The 25,459-nt window shown below is 59.3% G+C and overlaps 1 protein-coding gene across 2 annotated transcripts in view; it reads right to left on the minus strand.

Annotated features, from left to right (window-relative positions):
- TAFA5 (TAFA chemokine like family member 5) overlaps positions 1–24,703 on the minus strand; it is a 266,659-nt gene extending 241,956 nt beyond the window's left edge. For both annotated transcript variants that reach the window (XM_014793298.2, XM_087448727.1), the window contains exon 1: positions 24,526–24,703. In XM_014793298.2, the coding sequence (XP_014648784.1) occupies positions 24,526–24,637 (112 nt within the window). In that variant the 5' untranslated portion in view covers positions 24,638–24,703. The remainder of the gene's footprint in view (positions 1–24,525) is intronic.
- Positions 24,704–25,459: the final 756 nt, after the last annotated feature.

Here is a 25,459-nt window from a genome sequence, read left to right on the forward strand (position 1 = left end):
GACACAGACGCCACGCTGGGGGAATGAGGAGGGCAGGAGACAGGCCAGGACCAGCCGGGGGGAGGAGATGGGGAAGGACTAGACGCAGCACAGCCCCCCATCCCAAGGCCTCAGGAGTGACCTTGGGGTTGGCAACTACGATGGTGACCTTGACAAGCGGGATCCGGGAAAGGAGGCGTTGGGCAGCTGGAGGCTATGTCTGCTGCAGGCAGGAGGAGTTGGGGGCCCCTGGGCAGGGTGTAGGGAGCTGAGGTCATCTGGTCTGAGGCCAAGGCAACACAGGAGAGGGGGAGGCTGGAGATGACCAGGGCAAGGGGCACCTGGCCAGGGCCAGGCAGGACCAGCACCCCATGCCCCCACTTTGCAGGACAGGGAGCTGCAGTGTGGTGGGTCCCTCCCCATGCACAGTTACCGCGGCCAAGCGGCAGAGCCGGCCCCGTGCTGGGGTCTGACCCACCCACCGCTCCGTGCTGGCCACCACTCCGTGCTGCACCACTGTTCCCCACCTGGAGAGGGCCTGGCCATTTCTCTCGGGTTCATATTCATCCTCCCGTGCGCTGGCTGGGAGGCCTGTGGCAGGTCCATTTTTGGGCCTCTGTGGTTTCACCTTAAAAGTGGAAGTGACAGTACTGACCCTGCGTGGATTTGGAGGTTGGAGATGATCTGTCAGGGTGCCACCACAGCCAGAGTGACGGGCTGGAGTCAGCAGTCCTGTTGGTGCTGTTTCAAAGTTGTGAGACGAGTCTTTAATGGACAATGAGAGCCACACATCCTTGTCCTTTTGGATTTGGATTATCCAAAAGGACAGTGGATTATCCTTTTTTGCTTTGTCTGCCAGGAAGCTCAGACCTAAGTTTGGTGCTCTATTTTAGGAGCTCCCTGTGGCCTAGGCTGGCAATTCTCAACTGGGATGAGTCACCTGGCTGACGATGGGGAGGGAGGCTACCCAGCAGGATCCCACGCTGCCCAACACAGAAGCCACCTGGGGAGACCCAATGGGCCCTCCCCACGCTGCCCCAAGACACTTGGCCATGTCCGTGGAAAGGCAGCCAACAGAACTGTCCCCTTGACTCCAGCACACTCTCAAGGGACGAGAGACGCTGCCTTGCCATCTCACATTTGCATGTCGACACGGGAGAATGCTAACCCCACGATGACGCCCAGAGAGAGCCACACTCAAAGGTCACCCGAGACTTACCCCCAACCACCAAAATTAAACTTATTAAGAGGTAAAGGGTTTTCAGCGAATTTGTTAACCAATTTGACAACCCCCGGGGACTGTAATATAAAAATAATCAGTTGGCCTTCTTACCAACATGAGGTGCCAAGAAGGCATCATTTAATTTTCCAGGGCCAAGGCCGCCTGTTACAAGACCTATTGTTACATTAATTGAGATGAAAATTTTGCAGTTTGGACCTTCAGAGGAGCACGTGTTCATTTCGTCCGGAGCCTACACACACGTCCGGGCACCGACTCGGTGGTCTGCGTTCGATTCCACGTCTGGGGCTCAGGAAAGACCCCGACACCAGCCATAACCTCTGGACAACGTGGAGCTTCCAAGATAGGGCGCGTTCTCACGGGAGATCGGAGATCTCACCCAGGGGATGTGAACAGGAAGGAGGGCTGAGTCTTCCCGTCTCTCCTGCCCTGCTGGACAGCCTGGTCCACGCTAAGTCCAAAAGGGCCAAGCACCCTTCTCACTGTCCCAGCCTCGCCGGGCAGGAAGCCAGCACACAGAGGAGGCCACCTTCACAGCAACAAGACCAAAGGGTGCCACGCCCAGGATACGCTGTGGGCCCCACTGGGAGAGAGGCAAAGCCCAGCTCGCTCATCCCACAGGGACCGACCAGTGCCAGGCGCCCGGGTGGGGCTGGAGGACGAGCTTGGGCTCCGGGGTCAGGCAGGCCTGGTCGGGGTCTCCGTCTCCCTGGGCTGCACTCTCCTCTGAGGCCCAAAACTGACCATCAGCCTCAGGAAGCCTCTAGTCCTGGGGTATGAAATGGGTCTGGATCAGGCGCTGGGCGTCAGATAAACACTGGTTACTTGTTTAGGGGTGGTTTTTAACGTGGGCTTGAAAGAAGGCATCTGGGGAATGTGAAGAGCAACATGAACCCAATGAACACAGCCGTTAGGTCCCCAAGGAGAGGGCAGGACGAGGCTGCCGACTCCAAAGATCAGACAAGTCATGCCCTCTTCTTCCTCCAGGAAGCCCTCTGAGCATGAACAACCCGCTGCCCGGGAAGAAGTATGTTGAGAGTGGTTATGTTAGAATTAATGCACATGCATGCACGCATGCACGCATGCACACAGACACACAGAAACACACACCCAGACACACACACGCAGACACACACACACCAACGCACGCACACCTGCCCACGGTCCACAGTCCTGTCTATATTTTGGAATTGTACTCCTTTCCGACTTTGTGATTTTCCTTTAGTTTTTTGTTAAAGTCTCTCTTTAAAATGACCACTTGTCTCTGTGAGCTGAGCAGAAAGGGGTCATTTCCTGACTGGAGTGTGGCAGTGACACGAAGAGGGAGCCAAGGGAAGGAGAGCTTCGGTCAACTTGTGGCCGGGCCCAGCAGGACGCCCTGGGCCACACAGACGCAGACGCACGTAGAAGTGGGGGTGTGGGGCCGGGCCACCTTCCCCAAGTCACAGCCTGTGCCGTGGCCACCATCCCTGGGGTTGATCCTCGCTGCCACTGCCCCACTGTGCCCTGGGAATCCATCACCATCATCACCAGCCTCGGCCTGGGCCCGCCCAGCGATGCATCTCTCCCCACACTGAGCACCGTGCGGCACTGAAACCGGTCAGGGGAGCCCACCAGACAGTGGCCTCAACTTGAGGAGACGATCCCTTCAGAAGCAGGCTTCCCTCCCTCCCAGCAAGTCACTCGTGGCTGTCCCTGCACGGGAAGGAGCTGTCACCACCCACAGGCCTGTAAGGATTCCACCAACGAAGAGCTGTTTCTGACACCCAGAGACAGGGGCCTTTGAGGGGCCGACCTCAGGAATGACCTGTTAGGAGATCCTGGGTCGGCCCGGCAGAGCAAAGGGGGCTTGCAGAGCCCTCTCCGTTCCTGGGGGAAGCACCAAGTTTTGACTTGGTCTCAGCAAGTGCATTTGGTAAAATCGAAATTGAGAAATGGATTTTCTGCAGACCTGGGAGTGCTGCTGACTGAGGACATTTTCGGAAGGTGCCCGGGTCTTCGTAACCTGCCTCTCCGGGAGGACAAGCCTCGCAGTGTGAAGAGAGCTGCAGGGGTGCCGCCCTTTCCTGGCACCTCACCCAGGCACCACGGAGGAGGACACTCACTCTTCCCACCCACAGTGTCTGACCCCCTGTCTGAGGAGCAGGAGCCTAAGAGGCCGGCCCTGCCACGTGGACTTCCCTTCGGAGGCCAGGCCAGGCCAGCTTCCCCGCCTGCAGGTGACAGACAGCTCCCTCACTCCTGGCCGTGCATAAAACAAAAGCACGAGGAGGAGTGATGGGGGCGCGGGGGAGACGGCCCAGTCACAACCCATCACAGCACAAGGCCCACGGCCGCCCGCGGACCCGCTCAGCCCCTCCAGGGCCGTCCCCTGGGCCCCTGGCTCCCAGGGGCTCTGCACTCCCACCCCCCGGCGGAGCACAGACCAGCGCTGGGCCGTGTATTTTAGGGTCTTGGCCAACCCTACAGTTGCTGGTGTCACCAGACAAGCACATCCCAACAGGTGACGGTAGTGCCCCTGGGGGCCAGGACACACCTGGGTTCACCCCTCCACTCACGTCACGGAAGCAGCGGTCCCAAAGGAGGGACTTTTGCAAACAACTAACGTCCTCTCTTTAAGCCCCCAAGTGCTTCTGTGCACTGGAAGGAAGTCAGTAAAATCTGTGTAATGCCCGGACCTCCGCCTGCTCGGGCAGCGTCAGGAAACAGCGGAGTAGTCAGTCTCAGCATCTGCGCTCATCCCCATCCGCCTCAACCACAGAGGCCGCGGGCCTCAGGCCACGGGGTGCAGAGCAGAGCATGCAGAGTTCCTGCCCTCAGGGAGCTCAGAGCACGGTGGGGGCGGGATCCAGGGGAGCTTCCTGGAGGAGGGGGCCTTCCACCAAATTTCACAGGGGCTGGAGCAAGACTAGGATACAGAACTGCTCTAAAAGCAGTTCATGGTAGAATCCCACTGCTTATTTTCTCTCAAACCTGAAATCTAATGTTGCCAAATAAAGGTTTGTTCTTAAATTTAATTCTTAAAGCTATAATCGCTAACCGCAATTTTGTCTCAAAAACAATAACTACTGAACTGGTGCAAAACATGAACCGTGGAGCCAGGGCTGGGGGAAGCCCATGGGTCCTGGGGACTGTGGGCACACCCAGACGTCCACCCGGGAGGCCGACCCGTGCCCGCTCAGGCGGTCTGTCCCCTGAGCCCCCACGCCCACCATCTTCTCTCCTCCGACCCATTTCTCAGATGGGAAACCTGCCCGTCTGACTGTACCCCTTCCATCTCCAGCCCCCGACCCTGCGCCAGCACACGTGGCTGGCCCGGGGTGTGCCCCCTGAACACACACGTCCACAGGCAGCCCTGGTCCGGCAGGACCCTCACCTGCTTTCTGGGGGACCCTGGGCAAGCGCCCCCCTCTCCCAGCCTCGGGCTCCTCCTCTGTGGAGATAAGGTTAACACGGCCTCCGGCCCTTCCTCCCTGAGCTGTAGCCTCACCCTGGACGCAGCGGGTCCACACAGACAGCAACTGAGGGAGAGACAAACGGGTCGTGGGCTCGGAGCCGGACAAACACACTCGTCTCTGGACACATGGCCCCGCCAGGCCCTGTCTGGACACGGGAAGCCAGCCAGCCCAGGAAGCTGGTGTGTGGGGGACCGGGGCTGAGACCCCAACAAGGAAGCTCTAATGATGGAGCAGCGGTCACTCCGGCCTTAGGGGGGCCTGGAGCGGGGGCGGGGAGCTATGGGCCGCCCTCCACCCCGACAGCCCTTAGGCAGGACTCCTGACGCTCCAAACACTTCTTGCTGGCCCCCACCTTTGCCTCCTGGCCGTAGGCTTCCTGGGTGCTCACCCCACAGCTGCAGTCGGGGTTCACCACCCTCTCGTGCTCCTCATCACCCCCACCCCGAGGAGACAACCTGTCCTGTCTTTGGGGAGCCCACCACGCACCCCCTCCTCTGAATTGGCCATGTATGGGGAAATGCGCCGTTTCTGAGGCCGGGCAAAACCAGAGATTCCACTGGTTGGACACGAGGGTTACAGACAAGTGAACATATTCCAGAAAGTTCCTCACAGCTCCTTCAAAGGAATCAAGCACCTGGTGGATGCCACCATGCTGGGAGGACTTCTCAAGGCCTCTTCGGGTGGTGGGGTCTCTCCCAGGCGCTGGCCCCGGGTGGGGCGGACACGGGCCTCTGGGGGAGGGACCAGGCCTTCCTCCCCACCCCACCCCCAGGCTCCACGCATGCATAACCCCACCCCACCCCACAGAGTGAGCTGCCTGAGGGGCCTGCAGGGCCATCTCCTCGCCATTCGCCACCCAGACCCTCTCAGGGGCCCACAACTATGTTGGGGGCAGGTGGGTACGTCCCCTGTAGCCCTGAATCACTTGTGGAATGGACCCCGGTACAGAGTCATGTGCTGCGGTGACGGCTGTGTCCGGCCCTCCCGTGCCCAGCACCTGAGGAGTTCACGGGACATTAAGCCTCTGCAAGGGGCGCCCCTTGCTTCATCGCTGGTGTCCAGGGGCCCTACCTGTCCCCAGGTGGAGAAGGGTGGACCCTAGGGAAAGACTGTCCCTTATTTATGTTTAACCGGACAGATGTATTGTCCTAGGCCTTGGGGACACACATCATTCCCTTTACCCCCGGGGAGGGCACCACGGGGCCACCCTGGTTCTACAGATGAGAACAAGCTGGCAAGGAGACCTGCTCTGGGTCACTGCTAGTGAGCAGTGGTGTGGGGATCCACAGCTCCTTCCCCTCCTTCTGCCCTTCACCCCTTTGTGGTCTCAGAATATGCAATTCATGGCCTGGGAAGACCCTCCAAGGTGGACATATTGTGTTTTCTGTGCACAATGGAATGACTGTAAAGGAACACACAGAGGTCCCGTTCTCCCCGGACGGGCACTTCCGGAAGGATTTGGGGGAGCCCACATTCTCTATAGAGGACAGGATTTTAGGACAGGGTTTCGGAAGCCACATCCCTGAATGGAAGGAGGCTTCCTTCTCTGAGGCTGCATGAATCTCACGATACCCTCTGTTCTGCCTCCACGGAAGGTCACTTCTGTTCCTGGGGTCACAGCAGGATGTACAAAGTCGTGGAGACAAGGGGCACACCGGGGTGGGGCCGCAGAGAGGGGTGCAATGCTGTTGTCTGCCAGGCCAGCAGCCCAGGGCTCCATGCTGCACTGTGGGGGCTGGAGAAGGGTGAACTCACGGGCCTGGGCTGTGCAAACCCCACACATCCCCAGAAAGGCCCACCTCCAGGACTAACCCTGACTGGCTCTTTGCAGCTGAGCTCCCAGCCCTGGAAACGTCCTGCCTGAGATGGCGTTTTGTGTGCCTGAGGCCTTGGGCCACATGGCACAAACGCGGATGGTTTACGCCGACAATATGAGCTCCGGGGACCCCTGGTTGGGGTCTGGGCAGCTGAGGTCAAGCGCCATGGTGGGTGTGCCAGGCCCATGTGACGACCCCCGTGGACACCAGGGCTCGGTGAGCTGCCATCCCAGGCACACTCCACGCACGTTGTCTCACATCCTCGCTGGGAGAATCGAGGGCTGTGGGTGCAACTCCATGGGGAAGGGACACCTGGAGCTGGTGCCTGGTCTCTCCTGGACTTGTCTCCATGCGTCTCTCCCCTTTGCTGATTTAAATCTCTGTCCTTCCACGGTAAGCAACCACAACCATGAGTATCACTGCTTTTCTGAGCCTGATGTCAGTCTCGGGGCACCAACCCACAGAAAGCAGCGCCGGCCTGCACAGGGCATGACATTTACGGTGACAATTCTGCAGACGGTGGTACCCACTGCCAACGCTGCCAGGCTGCCCTCGGGTGGACTCTTATCACTGGTCGGTGGAGAGATATCACTGCGGCCAGTGGCAGTGCTCTCTGTGTTGTGATGGCCAGCCAGTGACCAACCTGCTCCACACCCCCGTGGGGCAGGAGGCATTTCACACCATTTAATAACAAGATTCAGAACCCAGGAGTCTGGCAGATGTGTGTCCAAATCCCAGCCTCAACACACTTGGGTAAGACAGGGAGCCACTGTGGGCCTCTGAGACCCTCAGTTTCTTTTTCCATGAAAAGGAGACCTTATTGCCCACCTCCCACTGGGAGGATTCAATGTGGTGAAGGATGTGGAGTGCCTGGCACCTGCCTGGCCCCCAGCAGTGGCTCAAGAGATGTCCTCTCTGCAAGGGCTATGGACTTTTGTGTGGACAGATGGATCCCCGAGCATCCGGGCATTCCAGAAGCAATCAGTTCAGTCCCAAAGGTGAATGACGTGTGACCAACCTACGGGTAGACAGGTCAATGGGAGATGGGGTATGATGCCCACGGTCACCCTGCACAGGGAGCTCCACGCCTGGGAGGTCAGAGGAGGCTCGGGCACGAGGGGAGGTGTGGGAGGCCCCAAGTCCCCTTAAGTCACCCCAGTACAGACCCTTGGCCCACCTACCAGCTAAATTCTGATCCCTACTGTGGTCTGCAAGATTCGGGGAGCCCTCCCCTGTGCAGGGCACTTCCCTGCCGAGGCACACTTGGGAACATTGGGAAAAGCCACCGGGCTGTGTTCAGGCTCAGAAACAAGCTCGGCCACTTCCTCGCCCTCACCACCTGTATCTGCTCCATTCCTGGTGAAGCCGGGGCGGTGACGCGCTCAGCCCCCTGAAATTGTGTGCTCTCTCCCTCAGCCGCACCAGACTCAGCCAGGAGTCTGCGCCACCCCGGGCCTTTCTTCCCAAACACTAAACCCGACAAAGCCTGACAGATTCGTCCCAAATGCCACACAGGAAGGTGCCGGGCCCTGCCCCTGCCCACCCACCCACCTGAGGGAAATGAGCAGGACTGGACTAACCCAACTCGAGGAATGAAGGACGCACACCCAGCGGAGTCCCCTCTTCCCCTCCTGTGCGGCTGCGGGAGCTTCTGCCGCAGGAGGCCCCTGCGCTGGGAGGAGGCTCCTCCACTCGGATGGATTAGAAGAATGTTTGCAAACTGGTATGATCTAACTGTGTGCAAACACATGCACCGAGGGTGAAGCGCGGGGAGACGGACTCCAGCGGGCGACCAGGCGACCTCCCGGCCAGAGGAGCACGTGGTTGTTACTTTCCTCTGTGTGACTTGCACTACTTCCACACTTTCTACAACAAACCTGTATTGTATAACTAGAGGGAAAAAGAAGGAGCAATGATGTCACGTATTACGGGGCTTTAAAGGCTCTGCGATCTCCAGTGGGGGTGCCCAGCCAGGGCATCCAGGGAGCAAGGCCCTCCTGGGGGGCAGGGGGCGGGTTTGCTCCCAGTCCATGGCCCCCAGCTCGGGCCCCCCGCAGCACCAGCCTTGGCCACCCTCCCCTCCCCGGGAGGCCCCCAGTCTGCTCCCAGGTTGGGGCACGTCCACGGTCGCCCTGGTCAGCCCTCCTCAAAGGCTCCCCTGCTGCTCCTACCAGGAGGCAGGGACCCCGACTCGCTTTGCCAGGAAGGACCCTCTGTGGCCGCGCCTTCCCACGACCTGGTCATTTGGGCACTAACCGCACAGGTGTGCTTACTGCTGTGGCTTCAAAACAGAAGTATGGGCTCACTCTACCTCCCCTGGAGTTATTTGTACAATATTCTCGCCTAGAGGTCCCCTGGTCGCCCGCTGGAGTTCCGTCTCCCCGTGCTTCACCCTCAGTGCATGTGTTTGCACACATGGGGAGGGCCGGGTCCCGGGGAAGGGGGTCTGCACTCCAGGTCTGGCCCTGGGACCCTAGGGACCCTGGTCCGGCCATTTCCATCCAGGGCTCTGGTCTGACGGGGAGGCAGGTGCGAGGAACGATGTTGGCCATGGCAGCTGAGGAGCGTTTGTATGACTGGAGGAAAAGCCAGGGGTGAGCCCCACCGCGTGCTCCTCATGATGATAATGTCCAGGCCCCACCAGCTCCTCTCACGGGTTCTGACCCCGAGGCCACACTGTGAGCAGGTGCCGGGTGTTCCCGGGTGGAGACAGTGGGGCAGGGCCCCAACCCTCCCTCCTGCCCCCACGGCACTCCCCAAACGTGGGAGCTGGCTCCACAGAGAGCGTCTGGGGCAGGAGGGAGGGGGGGTTTGTGGGTGCCCAGACACTTGGAGAGGGGCTCCCTCACGGGCTGGGGGACGTGGCAGCACTGAGCCAAGGGGGAGGAGTCTCTGTGGCCAGGTAGAAAGCCAGGTGAGAGCACCCAGGGCTAGTTCATCTTCCTTTGTCGCAGGGAGATGGCAGCTGGGGGAGTTGTCAGAGGAGGGTCCAGCATATTCTGAGAAACAGTCGATCCTAATGGGCACCTCACTGAGCCCTCTTCTTTCCTTTTTAAAAACTGCGATTGAAACTTAACTTGGGGGCCGGCCCGGTGGCTTAGCGGTTAAGTGCACGTGCTCCGCTGCTGGCGGCCCGGGTTCGGATCCCGGGCATGCACCAACGCACCGCTTCTCCGGCCATGCTGAGGCCACGTCCCACATACAGCAACTAGAAGGATGTGCAGCTATGACATACAACTATCTGCTGGGGCTTTGGGGGAAAAAATAAATAAATAAAATCTTTGAAACTTAACTTGGAAGTGGCAGAGATGCGATCGGTGGCTCCTCCCAACTTGTTGAGACCCCGGAGTCAGAGAGCCGCCTGCCGCTCTCAGAAGGGTGGCCCAGGCCGCCCCCACCTGCCCCCAAAGTGAGCCTCAAGTCCCATCACAGGGGTCCCTCCGAGCCTTCTAAGTCCCTCAGGTGACCAGGCTGGGGCCCCAGAAGAAGGTTCCACGTTGGACCCCTCAGCGATGTGTCCCATCTTGGCCCCAGGAAGATGCTCAGAGGATTTGTTGATGGCTCACCCGAGGGCCACGTGTGCTTCCCAGTGCAGAACCTCCCGTCCAGCACATTCACAGGCGACCACCCAGAACCCAGAGAACAAGAAGCTCCAGGGTCTGAGCCTCTGGGCTCAGGAGCACAGGCTCGGGGATTAAGGTCCCACACTGCCGCCAGCCGCCAAGGGACCCTGGGTGCATCCCTTACCTTCCCTGAGCCTCATTTTCCTCTGAGATGAGGATAAAGAAGGCATCCACTTCTGAGGATTGTCGTGAGAATGCAAGGAACAAATGGACATGGAGCCTGGCACTTGCTCGATGCAGATCCACGAGGATCGTAGCTAAGGGGCCAGCGATGCCAGTGCACACCTTTCCAACAACTGCCATGTGGGCTGGGGAAGCTGGACTGCGTGGACAAACCTGGCGTCAGGGTTCTCAGAGCCCTGGTGGGGTGGCCACACGTGTCCCTCTGGGCATCAGAGCCAGCCTCTGTCACCAAAGCCCCAAGAGTGTGGGAATCGGCCATGAATCTGACCCTGGAGCGGAGCCCAAGGAGGCAGGATTCCGGGACTGGGCGAGGGCTCTGGGTGGAAAGGGAGTGTGAGGAGCCCCAGGAGGAGACCCTGGGGCAAACAGTCTTAGTCTGGGCTACAGCTGGAACCAAAAGACAAGGAGGTGACCACAAGGACCCCTGTGGACCGTGGATGAGCACAGTCTCCTCCTGCAAAGTTAGTGGATTGGAAGTTGCTAAAGGCCCCTCCACACACTATAGCTGGTCTTCAAAGCCAGGGTCAAACAGGGTGGGACCCTATCTCCACATCACTGCTGGTCAGACAAATCAGCATCAGAGCCTCATTCATACATAACTGCAAATGACTGACAGTGGCAACCAATCATTTGACCTAGCATATGTGGAAAATACGATGATGGAAAAGCCTCGGTCCCAGCCTCCAGGAGGCTCACGGCCCAGGGTAAATGCCAGACCTACACAGCCTGCAAGAGGAAGGACCAGAGGGCCCGCCTTTCTGGAAGAGCTCAAGTCTCCTCCTCTTGAATGGAGACGGTGATACCTTCCTGGTGAGCACAGGTAACAGGGGCCTTGCTGACACACAGGGATGCTCAGAAAAGGTCAGGCCACAGGACGCCAAGTCCGAGGTCGGTGAAGCCCCAGGGAGAGCTTTCAGGGCCCTGGCCAGCAGGAGCTATCCTGGACTGCCAGGTCAGCTCCTGAACCTTCTGCACTGCGTCCCCCAGAGTCACAGGAGGACGACGTGCTGAGCACAGCTGCTCCAGGCAGAAATTGGACCAGCAAAGGCTCTGGTTACACCAAGTGCAAAGCTGCATCTCCCTGGCGTCACCGGCTCCTCCAACTCAGGGACGAGTCCCCTTGCAGCCTCCCCATCTCCAGGCACCCCAGGAACGCCATGGCTGGGCGGGGGCGTCTCAGGGGGACTGAAGCTGAGTCATGTCTGCCCCAAGTCACTGCTTTGCATGGTAAGAAATCCAAAACATAATGCCACAGAAAGAGATGGTTCCACAGTGCAAATGGGCATGACCACGGGGACTGTAGATGACACCCAAGACCTCAGAGCCACTTTTCACCCTCTGCTTCACAGACTCCCACGGAGCCCCTGTCCCTCCTCCTGGCTGCGCAGAGAGACCTTGGGGACCTCCTGACCCTGCGAGCATCACCGGTCCTGCTGCCCAGGCCCTGAGAGGATCCAGAAGCACAGACGAGACACAGGACGGTGTCTGCTGCCGGGGTGCCTGCCCTGTCTGCCCCCGGTGTGACTGCACTTCTAGACCAGCTCAAGGTGGGGGCAGAAGGGAGTACCCACCCAGCCTGCACAGGTCCTGCCTGCAGCTCAGTGAGCGGGAGCTGGGGGCCACGTCCACCTCGGAGCCCCGTCCCCCGCTGGTGAGCTCACCTCACCGGGCCACGGCCTCACGGGCAGGACAAGGCTGTGCTGAGCCTCCTCAGTCACAGGTGGCCTGGCCCACTCCACGGAACTTGCTAGCTCACTGCACACTCCCACAAGAGATTCTTTCTTGTCTATGGCACATCTGCTTGATGGTGCTGAATCTCGCTCCTTTCTTCCTCTGAGGTGGCCCCGCCCCATCGCTGGCCCCAAGAATGGAGAGCGAGCAAACTGGGTCCCAGGTTTCGGGGTCAAGTCCAGTCGATGACGCGGTGAGGACAGCTCCAGGCCTGGCTTGTGGAGTGCCAGCAGCCATTTCTCTGGGGGATCCCGGTCTCCTCAAGCCTACTCATTGCCCCATACCCTCCAGGTCACAGTGGGTGGTGTTGGCATGTTGAGTGGAGAGACCCCTTGTCTCCGGGTGTCCTGGCCACTTTCCAGGTGTAACAGACAGAAATCATGACCGCCTGAGAGAGGGATGGTGATCTGAGCTTCTTCCACAGTCTCCTCGAGGACAGCAGTGAATGCTGCTGACGCACCATCTTCGCAGGCACGGGGCTTCAGAGCCGGGGGCGGCCAGCAGCCACCTGGCGGCACTGTGTGGGCCTCCTGCTGCTCCTGTCTTGAGAAACTGCCTCCCTTTCACCCTGGAACCTCAAGATGAAGATGGAAGCAAAAACAGACCCACCACCAACCACATTCGGCAAACACATTTCTATTTACAACACAACACTAATTGTGATGAAAACGAAGTCTTTTTAAAAAGGTGCATGGTTTGTAAAGTGACCATGGCCGTGTCTCACAAACGTAAACGGCCTGAGACAGACTTCAGAAGCCCTCGGCTGCCCACTTCCAGTGTCCCCAGTGCTTCAGGCGATGAGTTCTGCTCTTAGTTTGGGGAGTTACCATCTCACAGCGGTGGGGCTCAGAAACCATCACAAGTTCATTAACACACGTCTGCTGGGAGTCTGGGTGTTGAGAACTTTGGAGGAATCCACGTGGTTGGGGTCGACCAGAACACCAGAGGTCTACAGCTCAGTGGTTCCCTGCACCCCCGGCACTGCAGTATTTTCATAACTCCCATGGGTTCAACCAACAAACCCTGTGCACCCCCATTCCCCAGTTGACCCTCCCGGGGGAAGCTGAGAGTTTCCTCCAGAAGCCCCGGCTTTCTGGGCAGACGTGCTGGAGGCGAGCCCTCTCCAGCCTACAAACATGGACGAGCTCATGGGATGTGATGGGTCCTCCAACACACAGCACAGAGCAACAAGCTCTGTCTCCCCACACAGCTCATTCCTTCCACTGGCAGAGCCCTCCAAAATGAGCCAGGGAAGAAGAGACACAATTGTCTACATGGAAATGCAGGGAAGGACCCTGCGTGGCTTCGTGGCCAGCATCCTTTAGCCACTGAGGTGCGGCAGCCAAGGAACATAAATTAGCTCAATTAATTAATACTTGTCCTACACGACCCATTAATGGTGTTTAGCTATATTCGGGAAGTGCTCTCAGGTAACAGAATATTACAGGAGAAAAATAACTTAAAAACAGAGCCTAAGTGTCTTTTCAAAAGAGAGCCCACTCCTGCGAGTCCAGCGGCATTGAAGACAGCTTCTGAGGCATTAGCATTTTAACTGTGAAAAAACTGTAACATGAAAGTGGTCTGGAGAACTGCTCGAATCCCCTCAAAAAGGAAACACAAGGCTTCAGGCCATGGGCATGATTTAGAACAACTTTCCTCAACTTTCAGTAAAATCAAATGCACGTCAGATCTTGAAAAGACAGCGGACGCGTTTCTCTCCCCAAGTCATCCCACGTCTGTTAACAGGAGACCGTCGACCTCAGTACCGCTCCAGGCGGGCTTGTTACCATCAGGTCGGCCGGGTCAGGAAGACTCCTCCATCCTCTCGTTATCCAGTGGATTTAAAAACAGGCAAGTAAACTCAGACGTCATAGGCCTGATACAGTATGGATTTTCCTAAACATCAGGTGAAACCCCGGGAGCAGAGATAGGGAGAAGCCGGCCCAGCACGGGCAGCCAGCACGGACACGGGGAGAGCCCGCCCTGGCGGTATGAACTGGCCCCTCTCGCTTGAAGTTTAAGACACGAAGACAAGGCAGGTAGGTCCAGGTGGGATGGACGGGGGCCGGGGGGGGGTGTCCTGGAAAGTTCAGGGCCCTGGTTACCCTCCACCTCTGCAGCAGCTCCATTCTGCCCGTTCTCTCGGAAAGCCATTCCGGAGCCGTCAGTAGACCCGGGGTGCTGTGCTGGGGGGCATGGACGATTGATGAATGTACCGTCACCCTGCCCCGGAGAGGCCCACACGTGGACGGCAGCACAACACGACCACGACCACAAGGAATGGTGGTGAGATGCACAGCCCTGGGGCCACAGAGAGGGGCCGAGAGAGGGGGCCGCACTCACCCCCTGGCCCAGGCCTCCTCCAGCTCACACCGGGGCCTCTGGGGCAGAGAAGGGAGGCCCTCGTAGCTCCCGGCTCTGCCTGGGCTCCCGCTGCCCCATCCAGGGCCACGACATGCCCCACCTGAGGACACCACTCACGATGTGCAGCCCAGGGACCAGTCGGGCTCCGCTGGCCACCCCATTAGGTTTTCCTGGGCCTGTGAGGCCTCCCGGGTCGGGAGGGAGAGGGCCTCCTTCACACAGCAAGTGCTTATCTGCACCTCTGATGTGCTGATGGCATCCACCCCTCTCCAGCCACAGCCCTGTGCCTGTACACTCCCCACCCCGGACCCTGAGAAGGGCTGCCCCACAACCTTCCTGCCACTGGACACCTCCTGTCCCCGAGATGGTCCGCCCAGGGGCCAAACAGCGACATCAGCAGAGTTCAGTACTCTAAGTAGCAGCTGTCCCATCTGGACCCCCACTCCTGTCCCACTTCTCCCTGGACACTACTATGCACCCCTTTCCCTTGAGAGACGAGCCTGGACCAGAAGGGCCTTCAGGCAGCCAGGGCATTCTTTATTCCAGCAGCATCCACTGAGCACATCCAGCTGCTGGATCTTGTATCAAGGGTGCTGGAACTGAGTACAAGTGCAGAAACATGGAGGGAGAGCTGCAAGGTGAACAGGCTTAGGGTTTCTCACAGCTGGTGCAGGAGCCGGGCCTGGCACACTCCAGGCCAGGAGGACAGGCTCAGGGCCATGGTGCCCAGCACGGAAGGCTCCTTTCTAACCAATCCACGCACTTCCTCCACAGTGATTCACCCCTCCAGAATGTGAGCCGAGTCCTGCAAGGACGAGGAGTGCTCACGGTGGTGGGGCAGAGCACCCCAGGCAGGGAGCTGCAGGCTGGCAGGCGGCTGGTGTCAGACAGAGCTCAGAGGGTCCAGAGGGTGAGTGCAAGGACGCAGTGTGACCCACAGGGGCTGGCAAGGGAGGCAGGGCCGGAAACCCCGGGAGGGCAGGGCTGGCTGGTCTGCAGCCAGGGAGCCCTGGGCGGAGGTGACAGGGTCAGAGTGACGCTGCCACCTAAGGAAGAGGCCTTTGGGACGGGACCGTGAAGCTGGACCTTCTGGGCTGTTCCCCTGCTGGGACCCCAAGCCCACGCCCCCAGTTATCCTCCTCCTTCACTCTTTCCAGGACGAACAGCAAACACACCAGGCACCAGCCACCCCTTGGGCAGAACCACCGGCCTAGGCCCACCTCCTGTGTCCCCCAGCCCCATCTGCATGGCGGGAGCCCCGAGGTGGCTGTGGCAGGCTGGGTTCTGGGACACAGAGGGATGTCGCCCAGGGAAGGGACCACAGGGAGGTGGAAGACAGCCCCCAGTGTTACTACGAGCTGGATCCCGGATGAGTCACTTCTCAATTAGCAACGTTGTCATGGGAGGAGCCGTCACGACACACCTGCTAAGCATCAGGGTGTGTTTTCACAGGGTTTGTCTCAGACTCAGCCATCGGGAGGGCGCGCAGCAGCAAATCTGCCGGGGCCTGCCTGTCCCACAGTCCCTGCACGGTGAGGAGGGTCCCCGTGTCCCGAGGAGGTCACAGGCTGTGTTCTCGGGCACCGGCTGTCAGTCCCAGCCGAGCTCACAGGCTCCAGGTGAGCCGCCGGACCCGCACACTGGAGGTCTTTGTCCAGCCATGTTCTAACTTCACAGTGTGAACTGCAGTGAAATCCCACTGGTCCTTCCACCCTCGGAGCTGGAGCAAAAAGCAAACAGCTGTCACTGTGACCTGGTGTCACAGGGATGGGGAGGGGCTCAGGCCCCGGGAGCCTGCACTGCAGCCTGTGGCCTCGGCGCGGGATCCTGGGACCGCGAGTCCGGAGCCCTGCAGACCTAGGAGACCCAGCTCCACCCTCATCGTCATAAAATCTCAGGCCTGGCAGGACGATTAGCACCATCAACTTCAGGTGGAGAAACCGAGGCCCAAAGAGGGGAGGTGTAGGATGCGTGTCTGTGGTGTGTACACACGTGTGTGCACAAAAACACAGAGACGACTCTCAGAGGACGGGGCAGTGGAAGCAGCCGGCACAGTGGGGGAGCCCTGGATTCTGTCCTGTTCCACCCCCACTGCGGGGCCTCCATCAGCAGAGGAAGCCACCGGGCCACGCCAGTTAAGAACTGACTGGTGAGGAAAGTCTTTAGGATTAGTCAATCACGAACCACCCCACCTCTTACCGCACAGGGGGGCTCGTGGATTCCTGACTTTTGCGGGGGGGGTGAGTTTGCCTTAAGACACCGAGTCTGAGAGTGGAAAGCAATGTGCAGGCTGAGTCTGCAGCTGCAGGGAGCCCCGCATGTGTGTGTGTGTGTGTGTGTGTGTGTGTGCACACACGTTTGCAGGAGTGCCGTCTGACATATGAGAACGTGCACCTTCACAGGCTGCACCCACACACACAGCAGCACAGCCCATACACTTGCTCTATGTGACTTCCCCGTCCCCGCCCCACGGACGGCGTGTGGACCAGGGAGGGAACGTCTGTTTTCACCCTCAAAAGAAGAGAGGAAGATGGCGCTGGGAGCGCCAAAGTCCCAGCTCACAAGGAGGGTGGGCGGAGGTGGCCTCTAAATGGCTTTACACCATCGGCTGCACAGTCACACGTGAGATATGGAGGGATGAAGACGCAGAGAAGAGACTGCAAGCAACTGGGGAACCCAGCGCCGGTTCCCAGCTCTGGAAGACAGGAGTGCGTGGAGGCGCAGAGACACCTTCCTCTCCAGCAGCAGCCTTTCCGCCTGCTCAGACAGTCGGGTGCGGCTGGAAGAGCCCGGAGTGCCGTCTGGGTAGAGAGGGGAAGTCAGGGGAAGCCGGGCTGGGACCCTGTGCCCGCTGGGGTGACATCTCTAAATGTCCTCCATCCCCGGGCCGGCCATTCAGCTACAGAAAGGGTGGTAGGGTTGTTACCCCGTTGGCACTGAGCCCCAGGAGACCAGGAAATGCCAGTGCAAGCGAGTTGACTGGAGACCCACACACTAAAGCAGGGGTTCCAATGGGGGCCACACAGCAAGGTCTGGAGACATCGTTGGTTGTCACACTGTGTGTTGGGGGGCTCCTGGCATCAAGTGGGGGGGACCAGGGATGCTGCCCAACACCCCACAGCGCCCAGAACCGCCCCACCCCAAAGAGTAACTGGGCCCCAAACGTCCAAGGTGCTGAGGGGAGGAACCCTGAAGGGAGGGATCTTGGGAGAAAGAAAGTGCTCAAGGAGAATGAGGACAGGGCAGGTTTCGCAGTAGGAGCTGACCAAAGGAGGGAGTTTGACGGGTTTTCCACTCCACAGCGGGAAAGTCCTGCCAAGGAAGCTTTACAAAATAGTGTGCGTTTCACTGGGATGCCACACATTCTTCTTTTTTTTCCTTTTCAATCAGACAGTGTTAGAACCAGATTGATCCTTGGGGATCCCCCAACTCCTTCATTTTTCAGGGGACCTCTCTCCGGCCACAGCCCCAGACCTTGGGCCACGCCCACTCTTTAGCCCCACCCCCAGACCTACAGCTCCCCTCCAGTCACAGCCCACTGTTCCAGGCAACGGATCAATGAGTGTTTGCTCAGAGAATCAGGCAGTCCACCCCCTGGGGCAGTAAGCCACCCCCCAGAGCTCAGAGCCTAAAAGGGAGGCAAGAAGTGAGCCCCGACAGCGGGCATCCCGCAGAGACTGGAGAAGGAGACTAGGCAGTGTGTTCAGGACAGGCGTCCTGGAGGAGGGGTTCTCTGGCTCTGCGGGGACAGCCCCAGGACCAGGCCAGCTCATGGTCCCACGTGCATTCAGTGGCGCTATGGAGCGTTACGGTGAAGGGGCCCTGGCAGTCAGTGGAATGTCACGGTAAGACAGACCGGGGTGTGCAGCTGAGAATGCACAGACACCACCTTCCTATGAGGGGAGGCCCTGTGATGGAGGCCTCGGGGTTGGACTCTGCCAGGCCAGGACAGAGGGATAGAGAGTCCCACCGGGCAGGAAAGATCCAGCTTTGTGAGGCCCTGAGTGATGTGAGCGGGGGCAGACAGTGAGCAAGGGGGAGTAGAGGACCAGTGCAGAGCTTCATTCTGAGGGGAGCCACGGGTGGGGGGCTCAGTGCGGCCAGCCTGGAGGCAGAGGGCCCACTGAGGACGATGCTGATGTATCCAAGAGGGCCTCAGGTTATGGCGGTGAAGAGACACGTGGGGGACGGCAAGATGAGTTTGGAGAAGGACTCACAGGCAGGCTGGGCACAGGGACAGTGCAGGGGCAATGCAGGGGCCCTGGGAAGGCCAGGCTGGGAAAGGGAAGGCTCCAGGGATGGAAGGGGGATTCAGGGCCGGACCCTGGCTGCAGCCTGCCACCCCAGGGAGGTGCCAGCCATTCTGAGGTTGGGGCAGGCTGCGACCAAAGAGGGCAAAGAACCAACCAGAACATGGTGCCTGGCCAGGCTGTGCGTCCCCTCCTCTAGTGCCTTCGCTTTGTGCTGACAATCTGCTCACTGCTGGAAGCGAAGGAAGGCCATCTTCTTGCCCATTTCTCTGTCCCCAGCACTCCCTAATTCCTAATCACATGAATAAGCTGGAGGCCTGCCTTCCAAGACGCCTGGGGCTGGCTCTCCACTGCTCCTGCTCATTCAACAGACTTGGAAAGAAAGCCAGCTCCCCAGGTAGGGCCCCACCAAGGCTGGTCCCTCCACAGGGAAGGCTGACCCCACGGCAGGTGGTGCACCAGGGATGGGCGGGCGGGAGCTCTGGGAGATGAGTGAGGCCTCTCCAAGGAGACTCCCTAGGAGCCACCGTCCCACCAGGCCCAGACCCGCCCGCCTGGAGGATGTCGCTGCACGCAAAGTTGGAACTGGGCCTCCCACGAGCCACGAGGACCAGGGCATTCCAGAGGAGTCCCGCTCACCTAGTTAGAGACAAAAGTGATTCCACCGTCGACTCCTGCCAGCCACTTTAATAAACAAGTAAACATTACAAAGCCTCCCTGAGCCTCCACCACGTTTGCCTGGGTGAAGGAGAGACGAGAACAGTCGCCCAGATCTGCTGCCAGCTGCTCGGCCGTTTCGAGAAAGCCTGGCCATCTAGACAGCGTGTGCTGCCTGCCGGGAGTTTTAGTGAGCGCATCCCCGCCCAGATCTGGAAAAAGCGCGGAGGGGAGAGGGAAGGGGAGAGAGGAGCAGGCCAGCGCTGGAGCCAGTGGCTGTAGGGGGCTCCAGCCAGGCCTCCATGGCCTCCAGGATAGCCCGAGGGCCCTCACAGAAGCCACAGGAGCAGGGGGCAACCCTGGCGCCCCCAAACTCCAGCTCAGAGGGTCCATGAATGGCGTGCAAGGCAGCTTTTAGCAAGGGACACCGCCAGACTCCATCAGCCTGGAGTGCCAACCCAGGACCCCGAGAGGGCAGCCAGTGACAACTCCCCCAAATAGATAAAACCCACCAGACATACGGGCCTCTCCTCCTCAGCTCTCTCTCCAGCCTCCCAGCCCCTCACACAGGAGATCTTGAGCCGGGTCTCCCTTGTCAGTCTCCTCCCTATCACTCGGCCGTCACCCACGGTGCTCTCGGTGACAGGTGGCATTGTGTAGAGGTCATTAACTCCACAGCATCACATTTTAATGCAAAAATGAGCCCTTCTAAACCAGCGCAGCTGCAAAGCTATATAAAGGAAGGGGGATTTTAATGTTTTGCTTTTCTTCCCTTTTCTAGTGCCACATTATCATAACATTTTCCCATAATTACGCCCATAAAAGTCACCTGAAAATACTTCATGCCACAAAAGTTGATCTACATATTTCATTCCGTGGATGTCGAGTGGCAGGTCCCAAGCGGGGAATACCAGGGCAGAATTCAGCTGGGAGACCCATTAAGCTGAGCGGTTGCACGAAGCCCCCTTCTGTGGTTATCTGTCCTGGGGCCTCACTGGTGGGACGGGACGCTGGAGGGGAGTGGACCCTCCTGGAGGTATCTCAGGGGAAGGAGGAGGCATGGGACTGGGCGAGGGGAGAGCGGAGTGCAAGTCAGCCTGGCTGACCATCACTCAGCGCTGTCATCAGGAAGGACACTGTTCTGGACACCCCCCAAAGTCCTTCCCCCAGGGGTCTCCGTACTGGAGAACGCCACTTCGAGGGCAAAACCATCTCTCTTTCGCTGACCCTCGGCTGACCCTCGGCTGATACAAATTGCACGAAGAGAGATAACTTATCTTTATGTAGTTGAAAGAAACAGCCCATTTTCTCACGCCAGAAATTCACCAAATAAAAACACAGTAGGAGGAAAAGAAAGAACCCGAGATGAGAAAGAAACTTCTGGATGGCATCACTTAATTAAGCCTCCAGTACTTTCAATTTTACCTCTTCGAGAAGCCCAGAAATAAAATTTGAACAGCAGGAAAGTGGCATATTCTAATCTCTCCTAAATATGCAATAAATTGTATTTATAAGGAAATTCAACATCAGAGAGCCCACGCTCAGTTAGTATCCTAATGGATTAAAAACAATTCAGAAGTTGTTTGTAATGCCTTCTCCGAGTTGCAGCGAGGACACGAGATTTAACTTAAAGACACAATTCAATTTTGATGGGATTTATTTGAACAAAAATCCACGTCAAAAACATAGACACACCGCCTCTCCCCACACAGCCTCCGGGTCCTTTAAAATACAGACTTTCCTCCCACCATCTACATGCCAGGAATGTCTGTGTACCAAGCTGTTCTACACAGGGGACACGGAATCTTTGCTGGAGCACGGCGTTCTCTGTCCCTGAGTTAAACACCGCACACAAGTGTCAAGTCAAGGCTCAGTGTCGCAAGACATTCACGAGCTCATCATTTCCTCTGTCTCCCTCTCTGTTATTATAGCTAATATGCTGTAAGCCAGTGTGCACGGACCACATCTTCAGTAAGGTTGCCCAGAGCGGTCCTCTTTCATCGGAGTACCACGTCCAGGCCAACCTCTCTGCTCAGATATGCTAAGGGGGAGACAACCTGAATTAGCTCTTTCTAAGCCACAATGACAGAGGTTTCCCAAGGCCAGAACGAAGGAGTTTCAACTTTCTCATCCTCCAAGTCAAATCTTTACCAAGCGCCCAGGCCTGCTGTCAACAGCATGTACACAGAAGATGGAGCAGGCATCTTAAAGAAAGCCATCGAGGGCCCCCTTCCTCTTTCTGCTTTGCCGGGCAATTCTTCCCCAATAGGAGAAAATGACAAGGCTGTGTCACTATAGCAACTAACCTAATTGGTGGCCTGCAGCTCTTTCTCCAGCCAGAGGGTGGAGCCCATCTCCTGAAATATGAACCTCAGCCGACTGCAAAGCAGGAAGGTCTTTCCCTGGGCTGAGAACAGTGGACTACCCCAGAGCTGAAAAGCAGGCCAAGGAATAATCCAGCTCTCTCTGAGCAGTGCCAGGAAGTGAGCACCTTCTGTGCTGCAGAGAAACGCACAGATTTAACAGGCAGGATAATTGAATCCTGTATAATACTTATCAGTTTCCCTAATTAATACGATACAAATATATCTGCTCCATAACACAAAAACATTTTGGGTAATAAAACTCCTGACTGATAACAGAAACAATTTACAAACAAGGATGCTAACTATTCTTGGATATTGGAAAAGAGAACAGAAATCATAGGAACTGTTTCATTTGCATTTCATTTGCTTTATCAATTCTGGGAAAAAAAAAAAGTATTTCTTTCTCCAGGACTGCTGTTCCAAGCTATAAATTATTATTACGACTATTTTGTATTTTAGTGAAATGTTTTAATTTCTCCAAGTGCATTTCTGGTGTAACGGGGTGTGTCGGAAAACGTTATCTCATTGTCAATTATTCCATTACATGGAGATGGAAACAACCATAAAATGTGGTTAACCCAAGCTTCTGTTGTTAACGATTTCTGCTATTCTGGATGAGACATTTTTTACGAAATGTCCTTGTCCTGATGGAAGAGCTGTTGCCAGAATTTGAGGGAGGCTTCCTAAGGGGTCTGATGGTGTGAGACGCGCCTCAAGTTCGTGGCCAGTCTGAGCAGATGGCAGGCCCCAGACACCATACCCTGAGGACCCCTGGAGCAGGCAGCAGACCTGCGAAGATGTGTCAGGATGAGCATAAGCACACTGCCTTGGAGTTCGGGTGGCGATGGGGAGGAGTGGGCAGAGGCTGCACACGCTGAGAAGGTGGGAACTTGAGGCCGGCACAGGGGCGCTGCCTGGGTGTGGAGTGTTGAAGCCACACAGCAGGTTGTCATGTACTTAACAACAATTAGCAATTGCTCTTTTCCCACCTGGAGGGCTGCCTCCTGGCCAGCCTGCTGTCCGGGTGCTCGCCTTGGCCCCAAGGACGCTGTCACCAGATCAGGCCAGGGACTGCAGCCAGGGGGCTCAGGCCCCTAAGGTCCCCTCTCCAAACACCGCTGAATGAGCCCCCTCCCTTGATGCCACCAGGAAGTGCGTTCAAATGGCTGGTCGTCGGTGTGGCGGGAGTTTATCTGCCATAAACCCTTTCCATATCATCAAGGAAGCCGCGCTAGGGCTCTGCTCTGGAACTCGGTGAACGCCGCCCACAGGCCCCCGAGGTGGCCGCGAGGAGCTGGGGAGCGGGCGCAAACGTTGCTCAAAGCCCCAGACCTCGCTCCCCACAGCCAGGCCGGCGAGCGCTATCCGAGAGGCGCGCCGTGTGCACCCGGGGTGGCGGCGCCCGCCTGGATAGCCCGGGGTACGACCCCGCTGGGGACATTCCCGCTCAGCGCCCGCTCCGCCCGCGGTGCCCCAGCTGTCGCCAGCAATTGTAGAAAAATGCACAACCGGGCTGAAACAAGTAGGACAATTCCTGCTCTGGCACCGGGTTTCCCTCGCGATCAGCGGGCTGGGCTGTCCCGGGCTCCGTGGCCCGCTGCAGTCTCATTCTGGGGACGGCAGAAGGCTCGGAGCGGGCGCGAGGAGGCCCCGCGCTGCGAGGGGGCGGCGGGGGAGCGAGCCTCCGCGCTGGCCTTTTTTTTTTTTTTTTTTTTGTAAAGAATCCATATTTTTCCATCACCTCCCGCGCCCATGGCAATTCTCCATGACAGGTGTTCCCTTCCTCCCGCCGGGATGGAAAGGGGCAGCAGCCTGAGCCAGGCGGCCGGCGGGGGAGCCGACCAGCCCGCATCATCCCGGCCCAAGCCTGTACCCTGGACGCTGACCACTCCCTACCCACCCAACCAGCTGCGAATCTGTGTCCAGAGCACTGAGCACCCACCCCCACCCCAGTCCCCAGGCTGTGCCCCGGACTCCGACCACCCCTCATTCACCCAGCCCAGAGCCCGAGCCCAGAGCACAGCCCACCCCCACTCACCCTAGCTGACTCCGAGCCTGTTCCCTGTCCCTTGGAACCCCACACCCACCCCAGCCCCCAGCTGTGCCCCGGGCACCCACAAGCCAGCGCCACCCCAGCCCCCAGCCCGCGGCCCGCGCGCCAGACCCGCTGGGTCACCGGTTCAGTCCCCGGACACGACTCGCGAAATGCCCGCGGCAGCGGCGGGTCCTCTCCAGGCACACCAGCCCTCACTTCTTTTTTTTAAGAAAGCGCCGGAGAGCCTGCTTCCCAGGAAAGCAGAAGCCCCAGCCCCGCGATCGAGCCAGAGCCCCGCTCCTGCCCGAGATGCCCCGCTCCAGGCTCGGCTGCCGCGTCCCCCTTCGTCCCCGGCGGGAGTGTCGCCGGCGGAAAGCGCTGGGCAGGGCGCTCCGCCGACATCCTCAGCAGTGTTGCTCGCCCGCCCCGGACCTGCCGCCGCCTCCGGAGCGCGCGGCTCGGCCGGCAAGCCCCCGGCTCTGGTCGGATCGCTGGCCTGGGTCGGGAGCGGCGGCAGCACGCCGGGCAGCCGCGGGCATCGCCTTGTAGGGACGCGCCGCGCCACCCGGGGCCTGGCGCCCGGGCCCTGCGCCGGAGTTCGGGGACGGAGGCTCGGGCAGCAGCGCCCGCCCCCAAAGTGCCCGAGTGCCGAGAGGCCGGGCGGACTCTCGCCCTTCCGGCCCAGAAGAGGACCGGCCGGGACCGGGGGACGGCGCGCCCCGAGCTCGAAACTCCGCAGACTCCGGGCGGCCCCGGGGCGCCCCGCCAGGGCCGGGGCCGGGGCCGAAGGGCCGTGCGGGGCCCGGGCCTCGCGGTACTCACTGCAGTAGGCGATGAGCAGGCTGGCCAGGATCATGAACGCCCAAAAAGTTGAGGACATGCTGGGCAGGGCGGTAGCATCTTGCCGGCTGCTGGTCCTGGGCGATGGCGCCATTGAAGCCGCGGCGCCCGCGCGGGGGGCAGCAGCGCGTCTCAGCAGCCGGCCCTGCCCGCGCCCCCGCGCCGGCCTCCACGTGCGGGCCCCGCGCGCGCCATCCTCCGCCGCCGCCGCCGCGCCCGGGCTCCGGCCCACTGCGCCCCGCGCCGGCCCGCCCCGCGCCGCGCCCGCGCCCGCGCCCGCGCCCGCGCCCGCCGAGCCCGGGGACGTCGGCCCCGCGGCTCTGGGCGTCGCTGCGCGCCCGGGCTCGCGCGCCGGCCACCAATGCGAGGGGCGCGCCCGACGCGCGTGCCTGGCGCCGCGGGGGCCCCGCGCGGGCCCCGGGACTGGCAGGGGAGGCACGCGGAGGTGTTCCGCGCCTGAGCCGCGCCTCTGGATGGCGACAGAGACAGTCCGGCTTGCCCGCAGCCTGGGCACCTGGCGGGGAGGACGAGCCTGGCCAGCGTGAAGTTTGTGCACTCCGGCTACGCGGCCGGCAGGCCCACCTTTCCCCGCCCTAGCCTTCAACGCTGGGGTCCCAGACCTCGCCTTGGGTGGGAGCACCGGAGTTTATTCCACGTACGGGGTGCTTTGGACCTTTTCCCCAGATGCGCCCTGTTACCTGTTCTGTTGTGCGCTGGTGTCCCCGAACCCAAGGACAGCACAGCCTTCCACCTGAGCAGAGTCAGGGGAGGACCGGCACCGGCGAGGGCAGCTCCTCTCCCTGGGCTGGGCACTGCCAGGCAGGAACACGTGTCCCCAGGAGCAGTATCCTTGTCCCCTCTCTGGTGCCTCCACCTCTGCCCACTGTCCTGGCCTTGATGAGCTGTCCCAGGGCCC

The sequence above is a fragment of the Ceratotherium simum genome, chromosome 25 (assembly GCF_057802395.1).
Source record: "Ceratotherium simum simum isolate JZ-2026a chromosome 25, ASM5780239v1, whole genome shotgun sequence".
NCBI lineage: Eukaryota > Metazoa > Chordata > Mammalia > Perissodactyla > Rhinocerotidae > Ceratotherium > Ceratotherium simum.